The sequence below is a fragment of the Megascapheus bottae genome, chromosome 10, assembly GCF_031878675.1.
Source record: "Megascapheus bottae isolate mThoBot1 chromosome 10, mThoBot2.hap1, whole genome shotgun sequence".
Classification (NCBI taxonomy): Eukaryota; Metazoa; Chordata; class Mammalia; order Rodentia; family Geomyidae; genus Megascapheus; species Megascapheus bottae.
In genome coordinates, this window is record NC_143518.1 from 57,792,619 (window position 1) to 57,804,777 (window position 12,159).

The following is a 12,159-nucleotide window of genomic DNA, read 5'->3' on the forward strand; positions in this document are numbered from 1 at the left end:
CCACATTTTCGTTTCTACATCACCATTTGTCTATATAATATCTTGGAGTCAGGAGAGCTATCAGTCCATAGGTAACAGGCACAAAGAGATCAGAAGCTGTGCGTAAAGCCAAAAGCACACCGTGAGTAAGTGGTAAAGACAGAGTTCTAGCTCAGGCATTTTGATTCCAGTTTCACTGGACAAAGAACAAACCCAAATTTACAGATGGAATGGGTCAGAGAGGCTGTTTATAAAATTAGAGAAAGGACCAGCCTTGTAGAGCATGCTGGTAATTAACAAGGAGAATGAGGCAGGAGGATCATGAGTTTGAGACCAGCCATGGCGACAACTTATTATTTATTTATCTTGTTGGCATTAGGGCTTGAACTCTGGGCCTGGGTATTGTCCCTTAGCCCTTCAGCTCAAGGCTACCGCTCGACCCCTTGCGCCACAGAGCCACTTCTGATTTTCTGGTAGTTAATTGAAAATGAGTCTCACAGACTTTTGTGCTGCGCTGGCTTTGAACCTTGACCCTCAGATCTCAGCCTCCTGAGTAGCTAGGATTACAACATGAACTATCAGTACCCGGCTCAACGTAAGTTTCTTTTTTTTTTAAATTAAGGAAGGAACCTATTAACTCATCCTTCCCATTGTTCCAGAGAGTTGTTCTGTCCTTTCTTCATGCTACAAAAACTCTGCAACAATCCAGGCTCCGTGGTTCACGCCTGCAACACACACACACACACACACACACACACACACACACACACACACACAATATGGAGCCCTTCACTACAAAATGATTGACTTTAACATAACAGCAGAGCAGCAACCCAAGTTCAGAGTCATGCTAAGCATGGGGCCCCCAACAGCCACCTAGGTGGCCTGTCTATGGAGGGGGCCAGTGAACAGACATTGAGGCCAGGTGTCTGTGCTGGAGTCGGGGGTGGTCTGACAGGTGAGCTAGTTCCCATTTCCAACTCTCTTGGGTCCTAGGCTCCCATCTGTCCTCTGATAAGTAAAGGCAGGAACCCAGGTCCTGTCCCAATTCTTGTTCTCTCTAGCTTTTGTCCTAGACAATAGTCACCTTCCTTTCTTGTCTCCTCCCAGCCTCTTAATCTACCCTGTCCACCACAAAGGCAGGGGATTAGTTTACGGTCCCTTCCTGCCTCCGTGCTTACAATCCCTGGACATTTGATCCAGCCTCCCCATCCTCAAATACCCCACCCTTGAGATGGCCCAGATCTGGAGCTGAGGGGGAGGGAGCAAAAACCAGATGCACATATTGTTTTTGGCTCTGTGCAGAGTGCCCCCTGCAGGCAGAGACCCCAAATGGACTGTGTATGAATGTGATGCTCACAGACTGGGGCCGAGTGGAGATTGACTTCCATGCTGAGAAAAAAGAATGTAGGACACAAACCCTTCCTGAAGTGGGAGGCATAGGCTAAGAGATCCCCTTCTTCTGATGCACAGAAGCCTTGATTCTGATGACCTGCCAGACAAGAAACAGATACAAATACCCCACCAGACATAAAATATGTAAGACTACTTGACATTTTCACAGCCAATAAAATCATACCCCCTACATGCGAGCAGCATCTTGCCTCCTACAATTCATCAGGAGACACCATCCTTCTACTTTGCAAATGAGTATCAATCTGGGTCTTCCACTCCTGGGCCTGTGGTTTTTCCCTTGCACCATGGGATTCTGTATCAGGCACCAGTTAGGCAAAGCCTTGCCTCCTCATACCCTATTATCTGGCCCTGCCCCATGCTCTTCTCATGTCCCACAAGGTGTCACAGTTATTTGTGTGCTTGTCTTATCTCCCCAATCCCCCCACCCCCAGGCCTCCGGACAGAGGAGCAAGCCTATGCCAGGACCCTGGAAGTCCTCCCTGCTCTCTCCAACTTTGACTCTCTCTGCCCCCGGCATCTCCCCGGGACTGGAGGAGGGAATGGTAAGCGGCTTAGTCTCACACGGGAAGCTTATAACAAAGTACTTGACACAGTGCCTGCAGACAGCAAGCATTCCAACCATGCCTGTCAAATGAACGAGTGACGGAATGAATGTTCAGTCCCTACATTCACATGGACTCTGAACCAGAGGGAATGAGGCTAGAGACCAATGGAGAGGAGGATACCCTGGGAGGAGCAGCCTGGGCCGCCTCTTTCCTATAAAATGTGGTAAAAGCCTTTTTTTGCCTGTATGCCAGGAACCAATGAAAACTCAGGTAGGAGAACAATTCAAATTGCAAGGCACACCAGGAGTTGGAATGAACCTTGCTTTACTGGGTCCCATTTCCCTGGCTCCCCTGTGTATTTCTCCATGAAAGTTAGCTCTCCTCTGCCCCACAGCTCAGCAATGTACCTGGCTGGGGTGCTTCCAGGTGATACTGGTGGCTCCAATCACTACTCCTCCCTCTCCCCCCTCCATCAACCCATTGGCTTTGGCCTTGAGCCTGGCAACTACCTCCAGAGCCCACTAGCACCATGGAAGACACTCCTTCCTGCCACACACCCCAGCATGCACACCATCTGTCTGAGAGTTTGGTAACAGATATTGATAAGAAATATAGCTGTATAATGTGTGTGCCTGAATTGGGACTTCTCCTCGGAGCTTTGTGTTCTTGCTCCGCTGTTTCGCTCAAGGCTAATGTTCTCCAGTTCTGGCATCAGAGGTTGGAGAGAAGAGTCTTGCAGATTTGTCTGCCAGGGTGGCTTTGAATCATGATCCTCAGATCTCAGCCTCTTGCGTAGCTAAGATTATAAGCATCGAGCCACTGACTCCTTTCAAAATAAAGAAGCTGAAAGAGGTAAAGAAACACTCCAGCTCTTGCCAAGACTTTGCTTGGCAGCAAAGATGGGCTCTTTCCTCCCCAGTATTGCTTCCAGGTGTACAGAGATGGGGTGTCCTCAGGGGACAACCCCAGGGGATCACATGTTGCCTGCAGTTGGCCAAACACCTTTGACCTGAGTAGTCCAGTTGATTTGTCCCTGCTGATAGTTTTTGTTTTTGTTGTTGTTGTTTTAATGAAGAGGAAATGGGAGAAAGCTCTGCTCTAGAATATCCTGTCAAGATGGTGCCAAGCTAATGGCTCACACCTGTTAATCCTGGCTACTCAGGAGGCTGAGATCTGAGGATTGCAGTTCAAAGCCAGCCCAGGCACTGAAGTCCATGAGACTCTTATCTCCAATTAACTACCAGAAAACCAGAAGTGGTGCTGTGGCTCAAGAGGTAGGGCAGTAGCCTTAAGCTGAAGAGCTCATGGACAGCGCCCAGGCCCAGAGTTCAAGCCTCACAACCAACAAAAAAATAAATAACCAATTCGTAAAGGACTTTGTATTTGCAGGCTCTGAGTTCAAACTCCAGTACTATAAAAAAGATATATATATATATATATATATATATGAATGTCCAAAGCCCTGTGTAGGTCCCAGAGGGTCCCCCTGAATGCCTCTAGCTAAAATCTTCCCTGAACAATTGTTGACCTCGTGGTTGTTTCTTCCCAGGTGCTCCCAGCACAAGGGAACACTTTTCACATACCTGGAGTGTCCTCCCTATTCTCAGTACATTCCTCTGATTGCCTCACCCAGGACACAGTAGGTCTTCAGCAACAACACTGACAAAAAGCACCCTGCTTAAGGATTCCCTCACCCTCCCCAGCCAGAGTCCCTAGCTTCGTTGTCGAGCCCTAACACCTTCACCATCAGACAGACAGTTGAATCTCTGCCTTAGCTGGCAGGTAAGAGGGCAGGGTGGTCCAGTCCTGCATCTGTGTCCGACCCCTGAACGCAGGACCCAAGCTTACTAGGAGGAAAGCTCTCTTGGCTGAAATCTCAGCAGCACCAAGTACCAGCTGGTAGTATTTGGCAAGCTCCTTAGCATCTAAAAGTCTTGGTTTCCTCATCTGGCAGATGGGTCTAACGCCTCTCTCTCAAGGTTTAGGAGAGGATGTAGATGCTTGAATACTGCCCATGCTGCATGGCAATCACTAAGCACCAGCTATTACTGTGATTGGTTAACATAACAAGGTGGTGGCAAGTGCCTAGATTTGATCTCTTGGGACCTCTTGGGGTCTCAAGAATGGACAAAGCTGGTGCTTGGAAAGTCACAGTCCAGAAAATAAAAACTTCAACTCCATAGCAGACAAAAGAGGCAGAGAGCAAACCACAGATTCCCAACCACTGATTAATCCAGGGACCTTGGATCCACCCCGGATTTGGAAGATTTTAAAATAAAAGACACGAGTCCTTTTCAGAAGACTTGAAGAAAAAAGAAAAAGAAACAAGATGGTGGTAGACAAGAGCAAGCCAGGAGGGGACACAAAGGAAATCCCAGTGCTGGAGTTACCTTGTTGCTGAGCAGCCGCCCAGCCCCCACCTGCCTGATGCCAGCCCGTCGTGGCCTGCCCTGGCAGGGCTCTGGAGGGGCACAGTGCCAACTTCTGAGCTCTCCCCCCATTCCATGTCCTTTCACTGCTTCCAAAATAACTCTCTGTTCACTGACCAAGTTTGGCCACTGGGTATTTTTCCCCTCTGGGGACCTGTTCTCCCACGTCTGAAGGGTGACAGGAGAGACCTGAGTTCTTGTTCGAAACTAAGGCGCACCCCTTTGCTTTTTTGACACTAGATTAGTCAACACAAAGGCACGCCTACGATTCTGCGAGCTCCAACGCCAATATGTCTGGCCACAACATTTTATCCAGTAGGGATGAGAAGGTAGAAAGTTTTTGCCCACGGGCTGGGAGTTTGGCCTAGTGGTTAAAGTGCTTGCCTAGCATGCACGAAGACCTGGGTTCGATTCCTCGGTACCACATACATAGAAAAAAGCCGGAAGTGGTGCTGAGGCTCAAGTGGTAGAGCTCTAGCCTTGAGAAAGTCCAAGGACAGTGTTCAGGCCCTGAGCTCAAGCCCAGGACTGGCAAAAAAAAAAAAAAAAAAAAGTTTTTGCCCACACCTAACTCCTGCGCCAATGTGTCCATAACCCCAGCAGGACTGTTCTGCTCCTTAAGGTGACCTCAGAAGAGGACCCTCAGGGGCCCTGTGGTGACACCAGGAACAGAACACCCCACCCCAGCTGCCTTTCCTTGAGAGAAACCAGGAGCCCAGACCCTTCCTCCGTGGAGTCTCCCATCAGGCAGTGGGCCACATCTCTCCATACCATCCCCATGAGGGGTTCCGTTCCTCTGTCTGCCCAGCCCAGGAGCGCAGACTCCCTGGAAAACCATTTTCTGTAAGGTCACTAGAAGAAGATTCTTTGCCTGTGACGATGGAGGAAGCAGGCAGGAAGGAAGAGCCATTTAATGGAGCTTCAGAGCATGTAGCTCTGGTATCCCAGACCCACCCCCCCCCCCCCGGCTTTCTGGGCCTTAGTGGGGCACTTGTAGTTGAAGGCATGAAGGAAAGCGATCTCAACAGTCCTGTTTCTAAGTACTAATGGTATGAAAAGGACTACTGTTTTCCTTTGCGTGCCCTGCTTCTCCGTATAACCCTTCCAGGTAGACTCTTAGGGTTTCCATTTTTAAGATGAAGAAGAAAAAAGCAGGACACTGGTGGCTCGTGCCTGGAATCCTAGCTACTCAGGCGGCTAAGGCCTGAATATAGAAGACAAATCTGAGAGACTGCTTTCTTCAATGAACCAACAAAAAGCTAGTAACCGAGGTTTGGTTCAAGTGGTAGAATAAAAGACTTGAGCAAAAAAAGCCAAGCAAAAGTATGAGGCCCTGAGTCCAAGCCCTGGTACTAGCATGCGCACACGCACGCACGCACGCACACGCACACACACGCACACACACACATACACACACACACACACTATCAAGAGTGGTAGAAAGGTGGTGTAATTTTCCCCAGACATAAAGCTCCTCAGCAGAGGGCTTTAGACCCAGGCTCCAGAGCCCACCAGTTTACCATGGCCGAAAACCCCCCTGGTCAGACACCAGACACCGTCCTGGTGTCCTGTCTATCTCAGTCCCCAGTGGGCCTGGGGCAGGGTGGGGCACGGGCTGCAGCGTGGGGCCATCAGGGGTGAGAGCCTATGGAAGAAGGAAGGTGGGGGGGGCAAGCAGGGGGGGCCAATTCTGCTCTGAGCCAGGCTTTCTTCTCCTCCGCCAGCCCCACCCAGCCGCACCTCATGCCCACTGCTGCCAGAGCCCAGAGGTTTCCTTTTACTCTTGCCTAAGGCTGTTTCCTGTCTTTCCTTTGAACTGGGGTGTTGGCTCCCTCACACACTCTCTCTCCCCCGGCGACCCCCCGGGCTTATCCCCGGATGGGCCCATCCCTCAGAGTCAGGCTGGCACAGGACCCTCCTGAGGACCCCATTTCCTGGTATCACACCACCCCTCCTTCACCCTCTCCTCTCTGCTCCGGACTGGGTGCTACCTGGATTTCCCGGGTCCCTCCCCGCCGCTGGCGCGGCTGCCAGGCCCTGTCCTGGGAGCCTTTCTCTGTCCTGAGCCAGCAGCAGCATGAGCCTCAGGATGGAGCTCTCCCTCTCTCTCTCTCCCCTTCTAGTTTTCAGCCAACTATGGAGACACTGAACTCTAGAGGAGTCATAGGACTGGCATGGGGCCTCCCAGTGCAAGGGAGGCTTAGGGATTCGAAGCCCCACACTTCGCATGCCCAGCTGAAATGAGCCAGCTCTTAGCATTTTTGCAAAAGCAACTGAGGCTGGACTGGGCAAGAAGCCCCATGGTGGGAAGTGAAGCCTGGTGTGGGGATCCTCTCCTCCCTGGGACCAGCTCTCCCCCACAGAAGGCTGCGTGTCTCTCTGCTCCCTCATCCACCCACCCTGCAGGGACCCATTTAGGCTGGGGTCTTCCCTCAGTCACTCCCCTCCCTTCCATGGAGTTCTCTACTGCACTGGCCAGAAAGAAAAAAAAGAAAGAAAAGAGAGATGGGGAAAGAGGCAGAGAGAGAGAAATGAAAAGAGAGAGGAAGAGAAGAAGGGAGGGAGGGAGGGAGGGAGGGAAGGAGGAAGGAAGGAAGGAAGCAGCCATTCTTGGGTCTCCAGTATAGCTCACGTGGTCTCTTTGCCAGCTCCACACCTGTCTCAGTCTTTCATAGATGATGTCGCACCTCTGCTTCCAGTGCTAACTCCTAGACTTGCTCCTCTAGGAAGACCTCCAGAAATGCCTCCTGGCCCTGATTCCCTAATCCCAGCCTTGTTAACACCCATTGAATTCCTCCCGAAGGCCAAACCTAGGTCAAACTATCTATAAGCATTGCCTCCATGAGCCTACACAGCAACTCTCTGAGGCAAATGAGGAAACTGAGTCACTGGGGGGCCAATATACTGGCCTAGGTTCCTATAGCTAAGAAGCAAAGGCATAACCCTTTATGGTTATGCTCAGCACCTAACTCAACCCTTCTCCCTCTCCCTTCAATTTCCTATCTCTATCTTGTTCATTCTAGACATCCTGGGGCACCAGCGAGGAAGGAGCGGTTCCTGGAATCTACACACACACCCCTGCCCTTTCACTCAAGTCCAGTGGTCATGGCAGGCAGACTTGTAGGCGTTGGACTCCAAAGACAGCAGTAAGCCATCCAGCATGGGTCTGCATGGCACTCTGGATGAAGAAAGCAAGCACCGGTGTCTGAGCCTTCGATCTTTCACAGCCAGCTACTCCAGACACCACCTCACACTGTGTCTCCCCAGACCACCTGCCTGGGAACAGAAAGCGCCTCCACCAGGCAGAGAGGCAGAGAGAGAGAGGAGAGAGAGGAGAGAGGGAGAGAGAGAGACAGGGAGAGAGAGGGACAGAGAGGGAGAGAGGGAGAGGGAGATAGAGAGGGAGGGGGACAGGGGGAGGGACAGAGGGAAAGGGGGAGAGGGAGAGAATACACTGAAGGACTTAGAATAAGTGAAGTCTGTCTTGTAACCTTTATTGAACAGGCCAGCACCGGGTCCTAGAGCAGTCATGGGGTTTGAACTCGTCCGTAAGGGATGCTCACTGGCTTTCCCCAGGACTGAGATCCAGCTATGCCATGGAAGGCAGGAGAGCAGCTGTCAGGGGATGTGTACTGGGTGGAGTGGAGGAATCCAGGGAGCCTCAGGTGGGCTCAGCAGGCCCCTCACACAAGACAGGAGCCCAGCACCTTCCTGAGCTGGCTCTTCTCAATGCCCCTGCCTCCAGCCACCTCCAAATGCCTCTTCAGAGAAGACAAAGTGAGAGGGCCCCCTCCAGAAAGCCAGGAAGGTCAGCAGAAGCCCCTCTAGGCACTGTCCACAGGGGACAGCCTGAGTCAGGGTGCCTCCAAAACGCCAGACTTGGTTGGTTTTACCCTAGGACCCAGGCCTACCTGCCACTCTCCCCCTGGCAGGAGCATTCTCTGAGTCTTGGAAGCACAGGGCTTTCTCAAGCTCCAGAGAGACTCAGGAAATAAATAAATAACCTCCACTGAACCCCAAAGTCATTTATGTATCCAGTGGAACTGTATCCAAACTGTGGGCAATCTTCCATTGGCATAGATAGTAGCATGGGAGTCCCCAAAATAGCCCTCTACCTCCTTTCTCAAATGCTAGCAGACAAAAGACCAGAGACCATTGTATGGAGACTTGGATGGTAGGAAAGATTGCTGGCCCTCACAGCTCCTGGAAAGTCCTAAAACCCTACCAGGCCCTTGAACCCAGGCAACTGGTCTTCTTCCTGCTCCCCAAACACAGGCCTGACAGGAGTCATTTCCAAACTCTTTCCAGCCATTAATAGCTAGGCTTCGGCTCAAGCAGTGTTCTGTGCCCCTGCTACATAAAACTGGTAAGCCAGGCACTAGTGGCTCACACCTATAATCTTCTTGAGGATGCTGAGATCTGAGCATTGAGGTTCAAGGCTAGTCCAGGCAGAAAAGTCTGTGAGACTCTTATTGCCAACTAACTACCAAAGTCAGAAGTGGTGGTGTGGCTCAAGTGAAAAATGAATCAAGAACGTGAGGCCCTAAGTTCAAGCCCTAGTATGGGCACACAAAAACTTAAATAAATGAAAGTGGGGTTGCCCTGGGGAAGCCATCTACTTTCATACACTGTTGCCAGGCTCTTGAACCATGAAGCCAGTTCCCTCTTCCATAGAGCTCCTCTGTCCTGGAACTCCAAAGTGATGAGGATCCTCTCTCAAGTTTGGGGAAGCTCTGGGGGGGTCTCCTGTGAGTTTGGCGCCCTCCCTGTTCCTCCTGCTCTACTTCCTCGTGAGGAAAGGATGGCAGATGACACTTGGGCAGGTGATTTCTCTTTCCTGGGCAAGGACAGGTGGGGGCATTTGACCCAGAATACATTCTCTCCCCTCATCCTGCCCACGTGGTAAGGAGCCTCAGTCTTGGGGCTGAGCCCTCCCCAAGACAACTGCCCCCCATGGGGTCCCCTGCACATGCCAGCTCACCCCAACCCAGACTCTAAAAATTGTTCTCTGGTTTTCAGGCTGGTGGCCTGGCCACAAATTAGTGTCTCCAACACAGCCTCCTGGGACATAGCTTCAGGGAGGCCCCTAGGGAGGTGGCAGGAGGCTTAGGCAAAGGACATGGTGCTGGCAGGGCCCCTTCCAGAAGACAAGAGTGAGTGAATCCACACACACGCACACACACACACACAGCGCTCCAAGGCTACCCTAGCTCCATGTACTTTCGCACTCCATTCCCTCCATTTCTAGCCCTTCGGGTGCCCTCTCCCCCCCTCGGCCACCCGAGCAGCCAGGGTGACCCTCTACGACCTTCTTGGGCACTGCAACTGCTGGGCAAGGCAGGAGGCAAAGAGCTGCAGAACCCTCCCCGCCCGCTCTGTATTGGGGTGCAGAACCCACCTTGCTGCCTAGAAAAGCAAGGGCAGCCAGGCTCATGGCTCGCCTGGGCTTTATTTAGTCTCTGACTCTTCTCCCCTCTCCAGCCCTGGAGCCTGAACCTTGCTGAGATGCCCAGGTCAGAGACACGCGGACAGGTGTCCCGGGCGGGCGCACTGGGCGCAGGCGGGCGAGTACTCACAGGTACGCCGTCAAGGCGTCCAGGTCTCCTGGCACGACGGAGAGCCCCAGCTCAGAGCAGTCCGCCGACAGCATGATACCATCTTCCTGGCAGTGGCAAGAGACCGGGCAGGTGGCGCGGCCCGGGCCGGGCTGGGGGCCGCCGGCGTGGCCCGGGGAGGCGCACAGCGCCGCGGCCGCGCACAGCCACAGCGCCGGGAGCCGGGGCGCGCGGAGCATCGGGGCGGCCACACTGCAGGGGCACCTGGCGGGCGGGCGGGCGGCAGGGCGCGGGCCCACGCGGCTGTCTCCGGGTCCCGTCGGAGGGGACCGGGCCGCGGGCGCTGCTGGGCCGGGCGGCAGCAGGGGCGCAGCGCGGGGACCGTGCCGTCAGAGCCGGCCAGGCATTGTGTGAGCGATCTGCCTTATTCAGTTTCACTGGCTGGGCTTGGCAAGGGAGGGAGACACGGGCGGAGGAGGAGTCAAGGAAACTTTCGATGCTGCGCCTCGCTCCCCTGCTCGCTTCCCTCCTTCCCTCCCAGCTGGCAGGAATTTCATCCAGGAAAAGCGGTGGGGGGGGGGGACGGGGGGGGGGGAGAGAAAGCGAAGAAATCCAAAGCAAGGACGCCCAGCATGTCACAGGCATGCACTTGTTGGATCGGGCGCCCCGAGCCTGAGCTGGGGGGCGGGGGGAGAAGCCCCTCTTGCCTAGGAGGAGGAGACCCTGGGGGAGAGATCTCAGCGCTCCCAGAGGCCCCAGCCCCCCCCCCCACCAGGTCTGGCACTGGAGAAACCCAGACCCAAGAGAAGCTACCCATCTGCCAAAGCCAGAAGAAGCTATCTGCTCAAGGTCACCGATTCAGGTTCCACCCTGAGCTGGAGCGCAGAGCAGCCCTCCAAACTGTTTCCTGGAGTGGAAAGAAAGAAGGCCCTGCATGGGGTCCCACAGGGGGGAAGGGGAGGACACAATGCCCTGGTGTGGAAGACCAGGCTGTGGATTTCCACCCCCTGGGTTGTGCAATGGATAGAAAGGCACGTCTGTCCTCACAGTCAGGTTTAAGGCCTGAGGATCACCTTGATTCCTGCTGCCAGGACCCAGGGAGCCTGCAGTACCCAACTGGTTGTCCCAGCCAGGCAGAAAGTCAGCACGCTCGTGCCACCTGGAGGCCCAGTGCCGCAGGTGCAGGTCATCCACAGTGGACTCTCATATCTGAGGACTTTCTCCTCCATCTCCATCCTCTGTTGTCACTCCAGGGCCAGGGAGGCTGTATAGCTGGATCAAAAAGTCAGCAAACCCCGACCCCAGGAATCAGTCAAGGCCATGGCCCTAAAATCAGATGAGCCACAAGATGGCCCTGCACAGCCAGGGAAGCCCTATGCACTGAGCCCAGCTCAGGTAGGCCTGCATTGCCCATTGTGGGTTGTGGCTGGCTCTGTCCTACACCCCATCCCCACTCTTACTGCTCCAATGAGGGGCCAGGCTGGAAAGCCATGGCTGAGCCCTGCTGCAGTCTCTTGGGTTGGACTCAGAGTTGTCTCAAGTTGGCTCCTGGGAGGGTCTTTGTGGAGCCAAGTCTTTTAGCCTTTTGTTTCCCTTCTTAAACCAAGCCTGAGGTCTTGACCTCTGACTCTGTGCATGACTAGGAACTAAAATTGATCTCCCCCATTCAGGGTGTGTGTGTGTGTCTGTGTCTGTTTGTCTGTCTGTGTAAATCCACTGAAGGGAATTTTATCTTAATATTTCTAGGCTTCCCTGTCTTCGAGGGCCTTTCACCAACAGCCCTCAGTATCCAGCATCAGGATCCTGATTCCTAGTCCTTGCTGTCTGTCCAGGAGACAGGCAGGAACTTATGTAACCATCCGACATCATATTCTATCATGTGCCATCCAGTCTTAAAGACAGAGCTGGGTACTGGTGGCACATGCCTATAATCCTAGCTACTCAGGAAGCTGAGATCTAAGAATTGCGGTTCAAAGCCAGGCAGGGGACCAGGAGTATGACCTACTGATAGAGTGCTTGCCTAGCATGCACGAAGTCCTAGGTTAGATTCCATAGTACCATATACACAGAAAAAGCTGGAAGTGGTGCTGCAGCTCAAGTGGTAGGACGCTAGCCTTGAGAAAGCTCAAGGACAGTGTCCAAGCCCCGAGTTCAAGCCCAGGACTGGCAAAGAAAGAAAGAAAGAAAGAAAGAAAGAAAGAAAGAAAGAAAGAAAGAAAGAAAGAAAGAAAGAAA

The 12,159-nt window shown here is 53.1% G+C and overlaps 1 protein-coding gene across 1 annotated transcript in view; it reads right to left on the minus strand.

The window, feature by feature from the left end:
- Lgr6 (leucine rich repeat containing G protein-coupled receptor 6) overlaps positions 1-10,051 on the minus strand; it is a 115,607-nt gene extending 105,556 nt beyond the window's left edge. Inside the window, exon 1 of the mRNA XM_090341423.1 lies at positions 9,946-10,051. Coding sequence (XP_090197549.1) covers positions 9,946-10,019 — 74 coding nt within the window. The 5' untranslated portion in view covers positions 10,020-10,051. The remainder of the gene's footprint in view (positions 1-9,945) is intronic.
- Positions 10,052-12,159: the final 2,108 nt, after the last annotated feature.